Here is a 20,663-nt window from a genome sequence, read left to right as displayed (position 1 = left end):
GGGTTTCTACCCCCCTCGCAGTTCGATTGGCTCGGAAACCATCAAACTCAACCTACTGCTACGTACAACTTCGCGTTTCCCTTCGTTTGGACGCGACAGAGACGTATAACGAGTTCATAAAAGACGGGGGGTTTTATGAAGGTACCAACATGGCGCCTTCTTCATCGCCCCCGTACAAATCTCCCGCGGGAATTGTAAAGGTTAATGCTCTAACGCGACAAGAAAAGGGAACGCGGCCAAAACCCCCATTGTCAACGTTATATACAAAACTATTTTCTCGAAAGAATAGAAGCAAAAAGAACGCGAAAGAAATGATGAGTCAAAGGATCTCATCAAAAACAATAATTTAATTTTAGTTTTTATATAAGACGACATTTACACAATCAATTTATAATAATTAAATCAATTATCTCCATTAAAAATCCTTTAATTTGATACCAAACTCGATGTATTTTCGTAAATTACTTTCAGAGATATCTCAAAATTTAACCTAAAAAACAATCGACAATCAATCGGTCTTTAATATCTCTATCTCTTTCTAATTTTTAATTTTTATCGAAAATACGTCGTGTTTGGTATCAAATTAAAGGATTTTGAATGGAGATTACGAGTCTTCTTAATAAAAGGGTGAATTTCAATGCACGTCAGATGTTAAAATGTAAGCGAAGATATTATTTAAATTTCCATTTATGGTAAGCACAAAGCTTCTTATGTTTCTCCATCTAGCGAACTATCAACGAAAATCTGCATTAAGAGCTACTCTAAAAAGCAGCTTAGTTAACGTCAAGTAAAGTCTTCTGTATGCAAGTTTTTTACTTTCTTACTCTTTACAAAAGTACCTAAATATTATTTATTATATATATATCCGTAAAATTTTAGGTTTAATACAAATATCCCAAAAAAGCGATGCTCGATATCATCATTATCATCTGTTGAGCTACAATCCTGTGCAAGTTCTTATACTCTGTAGCTATCCTCCAAACCTTCTTCGTTTCTATCTTCCTTGTGGTTTGGCATAAATCCTTCTCCTCACATATGAATCTGGTGCTCATTTCACATAGCCCATCATCACAATGGCATAACCTTAATTCTAGTCATGACTTCTGGTTTTTTCTATTTTCCTAACACTTGGAATAGGGTTGATTGTAAAAGAGCTATTTGGGGAAAGTTTGAGAGGGTCTTGGATGGATATACTAGGATGGTGGGCTTACGTACTAAAAGTAGAACTAACAATCATTCTAGAATCATTCAGCTTTCTAGTGTTAGCAATACATTTAGTTGTTATTCAGTGCCAGGTTCTTGTGTATCCTTATGGAACTAAAACTAGAACTAACACTAGACCTAGAACTAGAAAAATCACATATGTATCTGGTGCTCATTCCACAGAGCTCACGATTGCAATGGTATAACCTTAATTTTAGTCATGACATCTAGGTCCTTGTGTTTTCTTAACAGTTGGAATAGGTTTGAGTGTAGAAGAGCTAGTTGGGGAAAGTTTGAGAGAGTGTGGGTTTTTATAAGGAGGAAAAAGTGGGAGACAGAATGAAGATGTGGAATGAGGCCTTAATGAATGCATGTGTTAAGTATTAAGGAGAAAATGTGTAAGGAGAAGGATGAAAATGAGGTATGGAAGAGAATGACCGAAGCTAAATGGCAATGTCAGGCCAATATTCTTGGCTTCTGCCATCGATAAGGTACTTGATAGAGTGATGGATGATCTTTTTCCATTATGTCCTCTCCCCACACAACTGTTTCCCATTTCTCTCAAATCTTCTGGTATATCACCCATTCATTTTTTTCTCAGTCTAGTCTTCAATCATTAGACTTTTGATGGTCTTCAATAATAATTCTTATTCTTACCTTGTCGACTCCTATTTTATAAGATTACCAAGTCACCTCCTGCAATAATGAGAATATTGCAGGAGGTATATCCATTGATGCGTTAATTACAGACAATGTACCACAACAAACTAAATCTCATAGCAGAAAACAAATTTTATTTTGAACCCTTAGTACATAAAATAAAATAAATAAGAGTAATGGTATCAATACATTTATATATACACATACAATATACGGGGTAGAATAGGGCTACCGACCAGGGTCTTTCTGCCCGTGAATTTTGTAGGCGACGGCTTGCATCAGTCTTCTCTGACGACCAGGAGTTTTTGGACGAGAAGAGGTGAATTGTTGAAAGGATGGAGTAATCGAGGCGAATAAATCTCATATTTATCACATTTAACAGAGGTAGTTGCTCCTCCGAATCCTTGTTAACACAGCGAAAGTATCACAATTGATATTTCTTTTGATAACTTACGCTTTGTACTTTCAGCAACGCCTTATACTTTTGTAATCAATGCAAATTGGTGGTTTCTTTTCTTTGGAGTCTTTGAATTCATGCCCTTTAGTTCCATAATGGCTGCTTGTTTTATATTGTAGGTGATCATATCCTAGATAATTGTAGCATTCTCTATAATTTTGTGTTCATCATGCCAAACCTTAACATTTCTGTGCTTATACACCGCAATACCTCCATGACCTACACTTGTCTTTCCTCTCCGTTTTAACTTAATTTTAACTTACAATCATCTCTTTCTAAATGTTTTTTCTAAAAATTTCTTGCAGTCATGTAATATGCTTTCTTCTAAGTCCTATTGCATGTCAGAAATGATTATCTTGGGTTTTATCGTGTTGGGTCCTACATGTTAAGTGCAGAAGATTGGAGCAGGCTTTTTGCCCAGTTTTACATTTTTTATTTGTGCCCCCTTCAACTCTTAACCACATTAATCGTCAACTCCTCATTGCCCACAACTTTTTCGCCCCCCATGACTTTGTTTCTACTATCATACAACATAATAACCACAAATAGTCCTTTTCAAAGTCAAGTCAATCTTCATTCCTCTGAATCAAACATTCTCCCAGTTTTCAACATCTTCCTATTCTTCTGCTTTGGTATTCCATTTCAGTATTTTCACCTCTACCAATACTTCCTATTTCGTACTCTCACCGTCATCATTTTTCTTTGTTCCTTCTCTTTTCTAATCACTTTGCTTTAATCACTATCCTATAATTATAAGGAGTATGGCTAATTTGTAATGAGAGAAATATTGAGTACAAAATTTTGTATAATTAATGATTTAAATTAGAGTAACGGATACGATTTAATGGTGGCATAAATCACGTGTATCCGCACCATCTATTTCTATTAAAAATAACTCTTAGATAAGGTGTGGCGCAACGCAAGGCCAGGTTTGCTCGTGTTTTTATTTTTAATAAGATTGTGAATGGGGATCGAAGTGAAGTTGAAGTTATAATAAATGGTCAATTAAAAACAACCCGTTCACCTTACATTAAAATCATTATGTTGTAATTTAATGGGACCCCATAAATTAACTACATCAAATTACAAACGACTAAATTGCTTTTTTTTTCTAAACACAAAAATTAATTTCCATTAAGATAACAAACAACTTTTTTATTCTTATTTTCAATAAGAACACCTTTTCCTCTTATTGTTAGTAATCAACATTAAAAGAAAACTAAGTTGTTTTGGGACTGAGTGTTTTTAAATTGGTCAAAATTACGTGCAATCAAAAATTAAGAAAAAAAAGTGGTTTTTCTCGTTTCATAATCGTTGGTCACCGCCTCTTTCACTCAAAACCTTTTACTGCTACATCGAACGACATCATAAAACTGTCCTCTTTCACTTCCCATCTCCACGAAAATCCTCTTACCAAAAGTCGTTTCTAAATCCTGCGATTATGACGTTCCAGGAGACTTTTCCTTGGACATCTACCCTGTGATGCTCGAAGATGACGCAAAGTACGAGTGCCAAGTGTCGCCGGGTCCATTGGGACAGCCGGGGATTCGAAGCCACGTGGCCACCATCACCGTTCTTGTCCCACCGGATTCCCCAAAGATTGTGCAGGGAGATTATCTGGTGACGACAGAAGACCGCGAAATCGAGCTTGAATGCGTAAGTTACGGTGGAAAACCGGCTGCGGAAATCACGTGGATTGACGGTATGGGAAACGTTCTCGCCGAGGGTATCGAGAACATCGTAGAAGAGCTTTCGGACGGCAGACGTTTCACCGCTAAAAGCATTTTGAAACTTACGCCCAGAAAGCAACACCATAACACGACATTTACTTGTCAAGCGCAAAACACGGCCGAAAGGACACATAGATCTGCAAAAATGAAATTGGAGGTAAATACAAAAAAAAAAAATAAATAAAAAGTAAAATAATAAAAATAATTAATTTAATAGGTAAAATACGCTCCAAAAGTAACAGTCAGTATTATTTCTGGAACTGCACCAAATGGAAGAATTCCAGAAGGGGCGGAAGTACATTTGGGTTGCCACGCGGATGCAAATCCTTCAGTTGTAACTTATAGGTGGTTCTTAAACAATGAACTCTTAGTGGGTGATTACACGACTGAATTAATTTTGCATAATGTAACAAGAAAACACCACGACGCCATCGTAAAATGCGAGGTGCAAAACGATGTTGGGAAAAGTGAAGAAAGTGAGACCCTTGATATAAGTTGTAAGTTAATTAATTTAGATTTATTTTTTTTTTTTAATAAATTTTATTTTATTAAATTTAGATGGTCCCCAATTTCGTAATAAACCAAAATCGGCCCAAGCAGATTTAGATTCAAGCGTAACGTTATCTTGTGACGTTGATGGTAATCCAATACCCGATATAACTTGGATTCAACAAGAGAAAAACAAAGTGGTCAGTACGAGTCCAAATTTAACGTTGAGAGTCGATGGTGAAACAGCCGGAAGATATTATTGTAAAGCTCACGTTCCTGGATTCCCAGAAGTCGGCGCTGAAGCCTCCATTTACCTCAAAGGTAACTTATTTTTTCGCCACCAATGGACTGAACATTTTTCTTTCCGTTTAAAATTCACCGTCAGCCGTACGCGTCCAATTTTTATTTACACATGATGAACAATGAATACCATCGGGCATTGTTCGTGCAGCTCATCTTTTGTTGCCGAGGGGCCGCGGCAATTTTTCACTGTCGCTGTCCGAGCGCTTTTCATGTTAATGAAATAAAAATACGCGAGATAAATATTTCAAACCCACACCTGAAAAAATGTTTCATGCACAACCGATAATTGATTAAACATAAAACGCATACTAAATTAGTTAATTCACTTTTTAGGACCACCATCAATAATTAGTCACAGGACTCAATTCGGAGTTGAAGGCGATAACGTTCGCGTCGAATGCACAGCCTTTTCAATTCCAGCTCCGGAAAAAGTCGTTTGGACTTTTAATGGACGCGAAATTGATTTGCACAATAGCGATTATTCGATTTTAGAGGATCCGCTTCCGGAAGGTGTTAAATCAACGTTAATTATTAGAGAATCTCAAGAAAGACATTTTGGTGTTTATAATTGTAGTGTTGTTAATCCGTATGGAAGCGATATGGTTGAGATTAATTTAAGGCCACAAAGTAAGATTTTTTTTATTGCTAATTTATTATATAAATTTCTTATTTAAATTTTTTTGCAGAAAATTTTCCAATAATAATGGTAACAGCTGGAAGTGTCGCTTTAGGAATCGTCATTGTTATCATCGCTCTAATAGTTTGCCTTTATAATAGGCAAAATCATAAAAAGCCTCCTCCAGAAGGTAAGTTATTTAATTTATTACAGTTAAACCTCGATATATTCAGCACCAGATTGTATCTTTTTATTGAATTCAAAGTAGAACTAACACTAGACCTAGAACTAGAAACATTCGGGTTTAGCTATACGTCTCTTAAGATGGCTAAACCCGAATGTTTCTAGTTCTAGGTCTTGTGTTAGTTCTAGTTTTAATTATTAGTCAGCGCTTGATAATTGTATATTTTTAATGGACTAAAACTAGAACCAACACTAGACCTAGAACTAGAAAATTTCGGGTTTAGCAGTGCATTTTAAAGGATTTTTCCTAAAGATTATGAATATGACAACATTAAAGTTGATTTTTCAAACCGGAAGTACCCCGTATTTCGATTATTTTTAATGTTGAATGTTTTTTTGTCATATTCATCAAATATTCATTAAAATAAATACCAATATATCATGATTAACTTAAAAATAACCTTTAATGGCCGACTTCCGGTTATAAATATCAACTTTAATTTTATTAAATTCTTAATCTTTGCGAAAAATCCTTTAAAATGAGTCCAAACTCGACTATTTTATCTCAAAAAATAACAGACATACAACAAAAAGTTGATAAATTTAAAGTTAACAAAGTGAAGTTGGCAACGAAATGTTAAAAATGTTCATTTTTGAGATAAACCCATCGTATTTGGCCTCATTTTAAAGGATTTTTCGTATAGATTATAAATATAACAAAATTAAAGTTGATATTTCAAACCGGAAGTATCCCGGATTTCGATTATTTTTAATGTTGAATGTTTTTTTTTGTAATATTCATCAAACAGTCATTAAAATAAATACAAATATACCATGATTAACTTAAAAATAACCTTTAATGGCCGACTTCCGGTTATAAATATCATCTTTAATTTTATTAAATTCTTAATCTTTACGAAAAATCCTTTAAAATGAGTCCAAACTCGACTAGTTTATCTCAAAAAATAACAAACATACAACAAAAAGTTGATAAATTTAAAGTTAACGAAGTGAAGTTGGCAACGAAATGTTAAAAATGTTCATTTTTGAGATAATCCTATCGTGTTTGGTCTCATTTTAAAGGATTTTTCGTGAAGATTATGAATATAACAAAATTAAAGTTGATATTTCAAACCGGAAGTACCTTATATTTCGATTATTTTTAATGTTGAATGTTTTTTTTGTAATATTCATCAAACATTTATTAAAATAAATACAAATATAGCATGATTAACTGAAAAATAACCTTTAATGGTCGACTTCCGGTTATAACTATCAACTTTAATTTTATTAAATTCTTAATTTTTATCAAAAATCCTTTAAAATGAGTCCAAACTCGACTATTTTATCTCAAAAAATAACAGACATACAACAAAAAGTTGAGAAATTTAAAGTTAACAAAGTGAAGTTGGCAACGAAATGTTAAAAATGTACATTTTTAAGATACTCCCATCGTGTTTGGCCTCATTTTAAAGGATTTTTCGTAAAGATTATGAATATAACAAAATTAAAGTTAATATTTCAAACCGGAAATACCCCGTATTTCGATTATTTTTAATGTTGAGTGTTTTTTTGGTAATATTCATCAAACAATCATTAAAATAAATACTAATATAGCATGATTAACTTAAAAATAACCTTTAATGGTCGACTTCCGGTTATAAATATCAACTTTAATTTTATTAAATTCTTAATTTTTACGAAAAATCCTTTAAAATGAGTCCAAACTCGAGTATTTTATCACAAAAAATAACAGACATACAACAGAAAGTTGATAAATTTAAAGTTAACGAAGTGAAGTTAGCAACGAAATGTTAAAAATGTTCATTTTTGAGATAATCCCTTCGTGTTTGGCCTCATTTTAAAGGATTTTTCGTAAAGATTATGAATATAACAAAATTAAAGTTGATATTTAAACCGGAAGTACCTCATATTTCGATTATTTTTAATGTTTTTTTTGTAATATTCATCAAATATTCATTAAAATAAATACCAATATAACATGATTAACTTAAAAATAACCTTTAATGGTCGACTTCCGGTTATAAATATCAACTTTAATTTTATTAAATTCTTAATTTTTACGAAAAACCCTTTAAAATGAGTCCAAACTCGAGTATTTTATCACAAAAAATAACAGACATACAACAGAAAGTTGATAAATTTAAAGTTAACGAAGTGAAGTTAGCAACGAAATGTTAAAAATGTTCATTTTTGAGATAATCCCATCATGTTTGGCCTCATTTTAAAGGAATGAAGCGTCTTAGTCCTCTTAAGTAGGGAAAATACAAGCAGAACATAAAAACTGAACACAAAATGCTTAAAGTGTATGCTCTATATGACCTCCCTCCATTTGAAGACATGCTTGACATCTTCGTACAAAAGAATCGCGTAGCTTTTTTGATTAGCTTTTTTTATAGCTATTCGAATTTGTGTGTATTAAAATTATTCATTCAAACAGTTTAAAGTGTGTTTAAAAATTAATTTATTAATTAAATTAATTTTTTAGGAGGAGATGTTAACACGATGGAAAAACAGTGCAAAGAATCCGATCGTAGTTCAAACATATCCGATTTAAAGTTGGATTTAAGAACTGGATCTTCAAACAGTAACATGCACTGTGATATGGATTATATTCCGGGAGAATCCGAAACCGGGAGCGAGTCTGTTATTACTAGAATAGGTGTTCCATTAGCCGGACCCGTTAACGTTCCTGGTCAAGATTTGTACCGATATTCCTCCGATTACACAGACCAACCCTTCCCACCAAAAGTGAGTATTAAAACCTTTAAAAACATTGAATTAAAAGAAAATGCAACGTTGCAACTAACAAGAATGAACTATATCTTTAAATTCCTCTCCAGCTTTAACAGTTTAAATGTATTTATAATTGAAATCAAATGTCATTTAATCGATATTAGAAATTGGGTCATAGCAGAGTGTACTAAAATTTTAATTCAATTCTCCTGTTTTGCTAAAACATACAATTTGAATTTATTTTTTTGAGGCGATTTTTGAACACTTTATATGAGTAAATATAAAAGATATTAAGCTAATTGAAAGTTAATGATATATTAATGAAGACAAAGGTTGCGTTAAATTGAATTATTATTATGATGAGGTATAAAACGTTGCATAATGAATGAATTAAAACGTGGATTAATGTTGGTTGATGAATATGGTTTGATTAAGATTATGTATAATGACGTGGAGATGGCTCAGATTATTAACTGAAGCTATTGGGATAATACCGATGTGATAATATAGAGAGAAGATTCCTGATAATTGAAGGATTACTTCTCAATTACATTTCCCAATCACCGGATATATTTAATTACAATTAGACTCAGTTTTATATTATAAGGGAAATCTATCATTAAAGCTTAATCATTCTTTTATAATCTTAAAAAAAATTAATGTTATCATAACAAGAAATTTTTTTGTTTTTAAATTAAGTTGAGTTTAAGTTTTTTTAGCTACGAAATGGGAAGTCGAATGGGTTTAAAATTTTAAGCAAAATGAGGACTAATTCTTTCTTTATAAGCTCAAAAAGTTTCATTCTTCAAATCAAAACTTTCTTTAAAAAAGAATTTATTCGAAAAAATGTATGGTCTTTAGGTTTTGCAGACTTTAAGATTTTTTTTTAAGAAAAGGGAAAATCCTATAACATTGAAACTTGTATCAAATTAAAGCTTAATCATTCTTTTATAGCCTCAAAAAATGATATTACCCAATTCCTAATAGTTTTTTCTAAAAAAAATTTAATGTTATCATAGACAAGAAAATTTATTGTTTATTTTGGGTTAGGTTGAGTTTAAGAATTTTTTTCTCCGAAATGAAAAGTCATAAAGATTTAAAATTTTCTGCAAAATGAGGACTAATTCTTTCTCTATAAGCTCAAAAGGTTTCATTCCTTAAATCGAAGTACTTTCTTAAAAAAAAATTTATTCGAAGAGATGTTCAAAAATGTATGGTTTTGAGGTAATGTGAATTTTAAGAATTTTTTTCAAAGAAACGGAAAATCCTAGAAGTTTGAAACTTTTACCAAATTGAAGCTTAATCATTTTTTTATAACCTCACAAAATAGTATTGCCTAATCCCTGGTATCTTTTTCTTAAAAAAATTTAATGTTATCATAGTCAAGAAAATTTACTGTTTTTTTTTTGGGTTAGGTTGAGTTTAAGAATTTTTTTCTCCGAAATAAAAAGTCATAGAGATTTAAATTTTCAGCAAAATAACGAGTAATCTTTTCACTATAAGCTCAAAAAGTTTCATTCCTTAAATCAAAACACTTTATCTCAAAAAAAATTTATTCGATCAGATGTTCAAAAATATATGGTTTTTAGGTTATGCGGACTTTAAGATTTTTTTTCTAGAAAACGAAAAATCCTAGAACATTGAAACTTGCATCAAATTAAAGCTTAATCATTCTTTTATAACCTCAAAAAATGATATTACTCAATTACTAATAGTTTTTTCTAAAAAAATTCAATGTTATCATAGCCACGAAAATTTACTGTTTTTTTTTTTTGGTTAGGTTGAGTTTAAGAATTTTTTTTCTCCGAAATGAAAAGTCAGAGATTTAAAATTTTCAGCAAAATGAGGATTAATTCTTTCTCTATATGCTCAAAAAGTTTCATTCCTTAAATCAAAACACTTTCTCTCAAAAAAAATGTATTCGATCAAATGTTCAAAAATGTATGGTTTTTAGGTTATGCGGACTTTAAGATTTTTTTTCTAGAAAACGAAAAATCCTAGAGCATTGAAATTTGTATCAAATTAAAGCTTAATCATTCTTTTATAACCTCAAAAAATGATATTACCCAATTCGTAATAGTTTTTTTCTAAAAAAATTTAATGTTATCATAGATAAGAAAATTTATTGTTTATTTTGGGTTAGGTTGAGTTTAAGAATTTTCTTCTCCGAAATGGAAAGTCATAGAGATTTAAAATTTTCAGCAAAATGGGGATTAATCCTTTCACTATAAGCTCAAAAAGTTTCATTCCTTAAATCAAAACACTTTCTCTCAAAAAAAATTTATTCGATCAGATGTTCAAAAATGTATGGTTTTTAGGTTATGCGGACTTTAAGATTTTTTTTCTAGAAAACGAAAAATCCTAGAGCATTGAAATTTGTATCAAATTAAAGCTTAATCATTCTTTTATAACCTCAAAAAATGATATTACCCAATTCCTAATAGTTTTTTCTAAAAAAAATTTAATGTTATCATAGACAAGAAATTTTATTGTTTATTTTGGGTTAGGTTGAGTTTAAGAATTTTTTCTCCGAACTGAAAAGTCATAGAGATTTAAAATTTTCAGCAAAATGAGGACTAATTCTTTCTCTATAAGCTCAAAACCTTTCATTCCTTAAATCGAAGTACTTTCTTCAAAAAAAATTTATTCGAAAAGATGTTCAAACATGTATGGATTTTAGATTATGTGGATTTTAAGAATTTTTTCAAAGAAACGGAAAATCCTAAAACATTAAAACTTGTATCAAATTAAAGCTGAATCATTCTTTTATAACCTCAAAAAATGATATTACCCAATTCCTGATAGTTTTTTCTAAAAAAATGTAATGTTATCATAGTCAAGAAAATTTATTGTTTATTTTGGGTTAGGTTGAGTTTAAGAATTTTTTTCTCCGAAATGAAAAGTCATAGAAATTTAAAATTTTCAGCAAAATGAGGACTAATCCTTTCTCTATAAGCTCAAAAAATTTCATTCCTTAACTCGAAATACTTTCTTTAAAAAAAATTTATTCGAAAAGATGTTCAAAAATGTATAGTTTTTAGGTTATATGAACTTTAAGAATATTTTTCAAAGAAACGGAAAGTCCTAGAATATTAAAACTTGTATTAAATTAAAGGTTATTCATTCTTTTATAACTTCAAAAAATGATATTACCCAACTCCTAATAGTTTTTTCTAAAAAAAATTTTTTATTATAGTCAAAAAAATTTATTGTTTATTTTGGGTTAGGTTGAGTTTAAGATTTTTTTTCTCCGAAATTGAAAGTCATAGAGATTTAAAATTTTCAACAAAATGGGAACTAATTCTTTCTCTATAAGCTCAAAAAGTTTCATTCCTCAAATCGAAATACTTTCTTAAAAAAAAAATTTATTCGAAAAGATGTGTAAAAATGTATGGTTTTTAGGTTATATGAACTTTAAGAATATTTTTCAAAGAAACGGAAAATCCTAGAATATTAAAACTTGTATTAAATTAAAGCTTAATCATTCTTTTATAACTTCAAAAAATGATATTACCCAACCCCTAATAGTTTTTTCTAAAAAAAATTTTTTATTATAGTCAAAAAAATTTATTGTTTATTTTGGGTTAGGTTGAGTTTAAGAATTTTTTTCTCAGAAATGAAAAGTCATAGAGATTTAAAATTTTCAACGAAATGAGGACTAATTCTTTCTCTATAAGCTCAAAAAGTTTCATTCCTCAAATCGAAGTACTTTCTTAAAAAAAGAAATTTATTCGAAAATATGTTTAAAAATGTATGGTTTTTAGATTATATGAACTTTAAGAATTTTTTTCAGAGAAACGGAAAATTCTAGAACATTGAAACTTGCATCAAATTAAAGCTTAATCACTCTTTTATAACCTCAAAAAATGATATTACCCAACTACTAATAGTTTTTTCTAAAAAATTTAATATTATCATAGTCAAGAAAATTTACTGTTTTTTTTTTGGGTTAGGTTGAGTTTAAGAATTATTTTCTCCGAAATGAAAAACCATAGAGATTTAACATATTCAGCAGAATGAGGATTAATCTTTTCTCTATAAGCTCAAAAAGTTTCATTCCTTAAGTCGAAAGACTTTCTTAAAAAAAAAAATTTATACGAAAAGTTGTTCAAAAATGCATGGTTTTTAGGCTATATGAACTTTAAGAATTTTTTCCAAAGGAACGGAAAATCCTAGAACATTGAAATTTGTATCAAATTAAAGCTTAATTATTCTTTTATAACTTCAAAAAATAATATTACTCAATTACTAAAAGTTTTTCTAAAAAAATTTAATGTTATCATAGCCAAGAAAATTTACTGGGGTTTTTTGGGATAGGTTGAGTTTAAGAATTTTTTTTCTCCGAAATGAAAAACCATAGAGATTTAAAATTTTCAGCAAAATGGGGACTAATTCTTTCTCTATAAGCTCAAAAAGTTTCATTCCATAAATCAAAGTATATTCTCCAAAAAAGAATTTATTCGAAAAGATGTTTAAAAGTGTATGGTTTTTAGATTATATGAACTTTAAGAATTTTTTTCAGAGAAACGGAAAATTCTAGAACATTGAAACTTGCATCAAATTAAAGCTTAATCACTCTTTTATAACCTCAAAAAATGATATTACCCAACTACTAATAGTTTTTTCTAAAAAATGTAATATTATCATAGTCAAGAAAATTTACTGTTTTTTTTTTTGGTTAGGTTGAGTTTAAGAATTATTTTCTCCGAAATGAAAAACCATAGAGATTTAACATATTCAGCAGAATGAGGATTAATTTTTTCTCTATAAGCTTAAAAAGTTTCATTCCTTAAGTCGAAAGACTTTCTTCAAAAAAAATTTATTCGAAAAGTTGTTCAAAAATGCATGGTTTTTAGGCTATATGAACTTTAAGAATTTTTTTCAAAGCAACGGAAAATCCTAGAACATCGAAATTTGTATCAAATTAAAGCTTAATCATTCTTTTATAACTTCAAAAAATAATATTACCCAATTACTAAAAGTTTTTCTAAAAAAATTTAATGTTATCATAGCCAAGAAAATTTACTGTTTTTTTTTTTGGGTTAGGTTGAGTTTAAGAATTATTTTCTCCGAAATGAAAAACCATAGAGATTTAACATATTCAGCAAAGTGAGGATTAATCCTTTCTCTACAAGCTCAAAAAGTTTCATTCCTTAAATCAAAATACTTTCTCTCAAAAAAAAAATTTATTCGAAAAGATGTTCGAAAATGTATGGTTTTTAGATTATATGGACTTAGGAAGAATCTTCAATTTGTATCAAATTAAAGTTTAACCATTACTTAATCGATACCTTTTTTTTAACATTTAATATATTACAATTATATTTTATCATGATTGTTTGAATAATTAAATTTACCACAAATTTGTTTTTTAGGATGGCCAAAACAACAATGGTTACGTCCCTTACGTAGATTACTCAAGAGATTACAACCCGCCATTAATGCAACCGCCCCCAATAACCTCTTCATTAGATCACAGCATTCAATCGACGCGTCTTCAACTAAACTCATTACAAAGTGGTCATCAAATTCCAGTTTCCGGGAGCGGAATGCCGCTTTCCGACCTGTCGGACATTCATCTAAACTCCTTGAATGCATCTCATTCTCACGACGGAAACGTTCCTAATGGGAACATCCCCGTCGGCGGGATTGATCCTCGTTTTAGTGCCACATACGGTAATCCGTATTTAAGAAGTACGAACATCGGCCTTCCAACTCCAAATACGGCGAATCCAGCCGCAACGCCGGCTCCTCCACCATATAGTAGAGACTCGACAAGAAATAATTTGAATATAATAAATTCAAGTGGTATGGTGACTGCTAGTGCTAACGTGGTGAACACGGTGTTGGCCGCGAACGGTTCGAACGGGAGCATTCCCCAAGTTACGAGACTTCCAAATTCGCCTACGAGTCAATATATTGTGCCGAACAGTAACGCGACAACAATAAAACGGGGGACGATGGCCACGCACGTATAATACACGTGTGCTGCCGATAGGTTCTTTGCGCTTCGATTGGATACGATTAATGAATCAGATTGTTAAATAAAAACGATTGGTGAAAAACGGATGGTTAAAAAAATTTATAAGAATGAATGGGAAAGAGTAAAAGAAATTGGTGGTTAAAAGAAAAAAGACTGATTATTAAAAAAATTACTTAGCATGGAATCGTTTTTATGTTAGTTTTCGTCAATTTTGTAAAAAAAAATAAAATAAAAACGCCGAGGTGTATATTTATTAATTTAAAAAAAAATGTAACGAAAAAATCAGTTTTTTAAACGTCCTGTAAAGTTTATATGGGAAAGATTTATTACCTAGACAATTAAATTAATTGATGACTACGAATTGTGATTAAAAATTAATCGGATAATAGTACAGTTATATTAATAGCTACCAAGAAAAAAAATTTTATATCAAAACCCCCAGATTAAACTAAAACGTATTTAAGGGTTAATTTGGGACAAAATATGTGCAAGAAAATGTGCAATTTCTTTATTGATAGAAAAAATATTATTCAAAATTAACCCTTAACCTTCCAATACATGTGCTTGAGACTATGAGTCCGCAATTGTTAATAGAAGCGATCGCCAAGCAAAAGATAGCTGTATCTGAAGATGCACAAAAATATATAACAACCTAGCGCAGAATAACAACTAAAGTTGAACTAACACTAACGCTGGAACTAGAAACACATGTTTCTAGTTTTAGGTATAGTGTTACTACTTGTGTTAGTTCTAGTTTTAGGTCAATAGTTCTACTTGATTTTTTGCAAATACGGACAAAGTAGATATTTTGATCAGAACACCACGAAATAATAAAAAAAAAAGATTTTTGGTATCTTTTATTTTTCTGGAAGATCTTGTAAATTCTTGATAATTTTGAGGTTGAGCAGAATTTCTAATCAACTTAGAATCACTCATCATTTAAAAATTTAATGTTATCATTACCAAGAAAATGTTTCGTTTTTAGATTGAGTTTAAGAATTTTTTTGTACGAAATGAGAAGTCGAAAAGGTTTAAAATTTTAAACAAAATGAGCATTAATTCTTTCTTTGTAAGCTCAAAAAGTTTAATTCCTTAAATCGATATACTTTCTTTAAAAAAAATTTATTCAAAAAGATGTTCAAAAATGTGTGGTTTTGAGGATTTTAAGAATTTGTTTCAAAGAAACGGAAAATCCGAGAAGTTTGAAATTTTTACCAAATTGAAGTTACAACCTCAAAAAATGATACTAATTCGTAACATTTTTTTCTAAAAAAAATTAATGTTATCATAATCAGGGAAGTTTTCTATTTTTGAGTTAAGTTGAGTTTAAGAATTTTTTTCTATGAAATGAAAAATCATAAAGATTTAAAATTTTCAGCAAAATGAGGACTAATTCTTTCTCTATAAGCTCAAAAAGTTTCATTTTTCAAATCGAAAAAAGAATTTATTTGAAAAGAAGTTTAATTTCTTTAGTCCTACTTGATTTTTTTGCAAATTTGGGCTAAGTAGATGTTTTGATCAATCTAATCTGGAATGCTTCGTATTCTTCATCCCCTACACCTTGAAATAATGAAAAAAAAAAGATTCTTGGTAACTTTCATTTTTCTGGAAAATCGCCTCTTGTAAATTCTTGCAAATTTTGAGGTTGAGTTGAATTTCTGATCAACTTAGTTAGAGCTGCATCGTATTCCTCATCATTTATACCATCGAAGAGAGAAAAAAATTAGTTTTGTATTTCTCTAGAAACGGGGTTTTCTTATATTTTTGCAAATTTCGGGTTGAACAGAATTTCTAATCAACTTAGTTTGACTTGCATCGTAGTTTTCATCATCTTAAAACAGCAAATATGAACAAAAGAATCTTTTGCCATTTCCTATTTTCATTGAAACCCAGTTTTATTTAAATTCTAATAAATTTCGAATTGAATAGTATTTCTGGCTAATTTAATTTAAATTGCATTGTATTCCTTCATCATTTATAGATACAAATAGAGAAAGAAAATTATTTCTGCCATTGTCATTGAAGTGCATCGTATTCCTCATCATCTATAACAACAAATAGAGAAAGAAAATTATTATTGTCACTTTCTATATTTCTGTAAAAACTAATTTTTCTAGGTATATTTGCAAATTTCGACTTGGACAGAAATTCTGATCAACTTTGTTTCTACTACATCGTATTCCTAATCATCAATAGCAGCAAATACAGAAAAGAAATTATTATTGCCATTTTATTATTTCACTATAGACACTATTTTTTTAGTATATTTGCAAATTTCGACATGGACAGAAATTCTGATCAACTTCGTTTGAAGGGCATCGTATTCTTTATTATCTATAACAGCAAATACAGAATGAAAATACGTTTGACAGTTTCCATTTCTTTGGAAAATCAATTATCTTTGAATTTTGAATACATTATTTTCCCAGTCTTCATCAATTTCGTGCAAATCGTTATTTTGATGGCTCTATAAGGAAAACTAACATCAACTTGAGAACTTCAAATAATATAACTTTAATCATTAAACTTTGAGTAATCTTCAATTATTCTTGGCAAATTTAGCTTCATCAAAATCTTAATTTTTAAAGGAAAATTGACAACAATTAATACGACTTCAATAGTCCCAAGCCAATCTATGCAACATCATATAAACTTCAATGTTTAACCGCGAGTTTAACTTCAACGATAGCAACTTCAGCAAATCTTTAATTTTTGATCCAAATTCAACTTCAATTCAATCAAAATAAACTTCATCAAAACCTTTATTGTTGACAGGAAATTCTTTATCAACCTCAATAATTCTAATCTATTAAACTTCATGATAATCTGCACTTCTAACAGGAAATTTAACATCAACCCAAGAACCGCGAGTTTAACTTCAACGATAGCAACTTCAGCAAATCTTTAATTTTTGATCCAAATTCACCTTCAATTCAATCAAAATAAACTTCATCAAAACCTTTATTGTTGACAGGAAATTCTTCATCAACCTCAATTCTAATCTATTAAACTTCATGATAATCTTCACTTCTAACAGGAAATTTAACATCAACCTAAGAACTTCAAAAAAACTAACCTAATCCATAAAATATCGTGTAATTTGTTGTTTACAAATTTTACTGCAACTTCAAAAAATATACAATAACTTGGCGTTGAATAAGAACTAAAAGTAGAACTAACACTAGCACTAGGACTAACGCTAGATCTAGAACTAGAAATATTTTGGTTTTAGTCGCACGTCTTTCAAGACGGCTAAATCCAAATGTTTCTAGTTCCAGGTTTAGTGTTGGTTCTACTTTTAGTTCAATAAGAATATACAACAATAAAGCGCTGAATAACAGTTAAAACTAGAACTAACACTAGCATTAGGACTAACACTAAGCTAGAACTAGAAACATTCGGCATTAGCCGTCTTAAGAGACGTACAGCTAAATGGAATGGTTCTAGGTTGTAGTGTTAGTTCTAGTGATATTGTTAGTGCAAAACCAGAACTAACACTAGACCGAGAACTAGAAACAATCGGATTTAGCCGCACGTCTTTCAAGACGGCTAAACCCGAATGTTTCTAGTTCTAGGTCTAGTGTTACTTCTAGTTTTACTTCAATGAAAAATATACAACAATCTAGCGCTGAATAACAACTAAAACAAGAACTAACACTAGCATTAAGACTAATACTAGCCCTAGAACTACAAACATTCGGGTTTAGCCGAACGTTTCTTAAGATGGCTAAACCCGAGTGATTCTAGTTCCAGCTCTAGTGTTAGTTCTACTTTTAGTCCAATAAAAATACACTACAATTTAGCGCTGAATAATAATAAAAACTAGAACTAACACTAAACCTAGAACTAGAAAGTTTCGGGTTTAACTATGCATCTTCAGACGACAAAAAAATGGTGTTAGTGCAAAATTAGAAATTTAAATTACGTTGATTGATATTCCACGTGCGTGTATTGAAGGGTTAAATATATAAAAAAAATAAAATTCTGGGATGTCAATACTAGTTTGTACATATCAGTAAATTAAATTTAAAAAAAAATACGAATAAAATCTAAGAGGTGCAAGTTTTTTCTTAACCTCGAAAAAAAAAAGTCGTCAATTTCAAATTCAAAATTTGTCGTGTAAAATAGTCAAAAGCGTCGTATTAAAAAATTCTACCCCCGAAACCCTACCCTCAAAAAAAAAGAATAATCCCAATTGATACTTTTCCGATGAGAGCTTCCAAAATCCTTAAGAAAAAAAGAAATGTTAACTTCATTTCGCACATTTCAGCTTCGGTGATGAAGTTTTTACATTATAATCATCATCATCAAAAAAAAAACAAGAAAAAAAAAACGATTGATGTTATAAAAAGAACTAAAATAGGGTCTTAGCGTAAAGAGAGTGATTATTGAGTGTTTGGAGGGTGAAAGCGAGATTGTTGAATAGTTTATATACCAAAGAACTTTTGTATAGTAAAAAAAAACATATAAAAAAATTTATATTTTTGAATATAATAAAATAAAAATGATTTCATCAACGATACCTGTAACGAATTGGCCTATATAATCTCATTAAATTAAATTGTATTTTTGAGTAATTATATTTATGTATGCGTTATAATGTTTTTCTCAGTACTTATTAATTTGCATTTATTTAAAAAAAAACTTTTTGATATAAACCGTATTTTTGTTAGAATTTGCTCTCAAGAGTTTCTTTTTTGTATAATCCGCTTTTTTTTGTACATTTTTTTTCTATAATTTGTATATTTTTTGTAAATATTCCCCGAAAATATATATATTGCGTCTTTTACGAACGTTCCATTCTTAAATGAAAAAGAAAACGAAATGATCGTTTCGTTTATTAACCGTCGCATTTTTAATTTTTAAATATCCTTATTTTAACAGTTTTTATCCGACTTGTTAAGAGGGATTAACGATAGTCATTTTTAGCTCAAATGTACATAAATAAGAATGATATTCTTGCGAAATTTTTCTATTTCTATTAGAACGAATACTGTTACTATGTAAATTGAATTTTTTAAATCTAAAATAGCAATATTTATAATAAACAAAACGACTTTGTGATTGTAATATACATATATGCCTAAAAAAATTGTTTTTGTTTTATTATTTCATTCATTACCTTTAACATATACAACTAAAATTAATACAACCAAATAAGACTACTACTAAACCTTGCAGCCAGAATTTAAACTTCTAGAAATCGTTAAATGTTACGTTTTAGAACCGAAACTACAACTGAATGCCAATATACAGTGCATTTCATTTAAGAAACAATACACAAAAAATTATATCCATAAAATGCAATATTTCAGAATTTTGGTGGCAGTAATTAATTAATAAAATACAAAATGTTTACATATTTAGAGAAAAAGGAAGATCACAATAAGAAAATCAAAAAGATTAACAACTTGAGAAGAAACAAAATAAGAAAAGAAGAAGAAGAGAAAACAGAAATTCTCCATCTGACACTCATGGTCCATCACAGTTTGCGAATTTCACAACAATTTCATTTACAAAAGAAGAAGAAAAACTTCTATACAAAGGGTATAAATTTGCATTAAAACCAAAAATTAATCTTCCCTTAACATCCATAGAATTTGATATTATAATCAAAAATTTGCCTGAATATGATGACTAGAGCACGGAACTTTTGTAACAAAACGATTTCCCCCCTCCACTCGTTCTCAGCAGAAAATTTCATACAAAAGTTGTTCTAAATTAAATCTAGAACGATTTTCTCAATAAAAAAATATATAAAAATATATATATACAAATTCTTTTGAGCTTATATTCTTAATTATTGATCAAATCAAAAATTTTTATTAACAATATTTGTTTAGAATTACTTCAGGAACAGTGTTTGTTAATAAAATTTTTTGCTAACTCGAAATTTTAATTTCCCTCTGAATAGTATGCTATCAAAATTAATTATCTCAATAATTATTGTTTTTATCAAAAAATGTTTTAAATAAAATTTGTTTCAATTTCGATTTTGAATCAATTATCTTAATAACAAAATTCTACATCTCTATTAATTAAGCGTCTAAGTGTAATTATGTATAAAAATGGAAAAATTAATATTTTGAGGTTATCTCCTTAATTATTGATTAAATCGAAAAATGTTGTTAACAAAATTTGTTTAGAATTACTTCAGGAACAGTGTTTGTTAATAAAATTTTTTGCTAACTCGAAATTTTAATTTCCCTCTGAATAGTATGCTATCAAAATTAATTATCTCAATAATTATTGTTTTTATCAAAAAATGTTTTAAATAAAATT

At 29.5% G+C, this 20,663-nt stretch overlaps 1 protein-coding gene across 2 annotated transcripts in view; it reads left to right on the top strand.

Annotated features, from left to right (window-relative positions):
* LOC111429266 (irregular chiasm C-roughest protein-like) overlaps positions 1-19,170 on the top strand; it is a 183,417-nt gene extending 164,247 nt beyond the window's left edge. For both annotated transcript variants that reach the window (XM_071194507.1, XM_023065136.2), the window contains exons 5-11: positions 3,774-4,207; positions 4,268-4,547; positions 4,609-4,860; positions 5,176-5,469; positions 5,529-5,648; positions 8,151-8,413; positions 13,774-19,170. In XM_071194507.1, coding sequence (XP_071050608.1) covers positions 3,774-4,207; positions 4,268-4,547; positions 4,609-4,860; positions 5,176-5,469; positions 5,529-5,648; positions 8,151-8,413; positions 13,774-14,376 — 2,246 coding nt within the window. In that variant the 3' untranslated portion in view covers positions 14,377-19,170. The remainder of the gene's footprint in view (positions 1-3,773; positions 4,208-4,267; positions 4,548-4,608; positions 4,861-5,175; positions 5,470-5,528; positions 5,649-8,150; positions 8,414-13,773) is intronic.
* Positions 19,171-20,663: the final 1,493 nt, after the last annotated feature.

Source organism: Onthophagus taurus, chromosome 1, assembly GCF_036711975.1.
Source record: "Onthophagus taurus isolate NC chromosome 1, IU_Otau_3.0, whole genome shotgun sequence".
NCBI lineage: Eukaryota > Metazoa > Arthropoda > Insecta > Coleoptera > Scarabaeidae > Onthophagus > Onthophagus taurus.
Note: the sequence above shows the minus strand (reverse complement) of the source record. Positions and strands in the feature narration are given on the sequence as shown.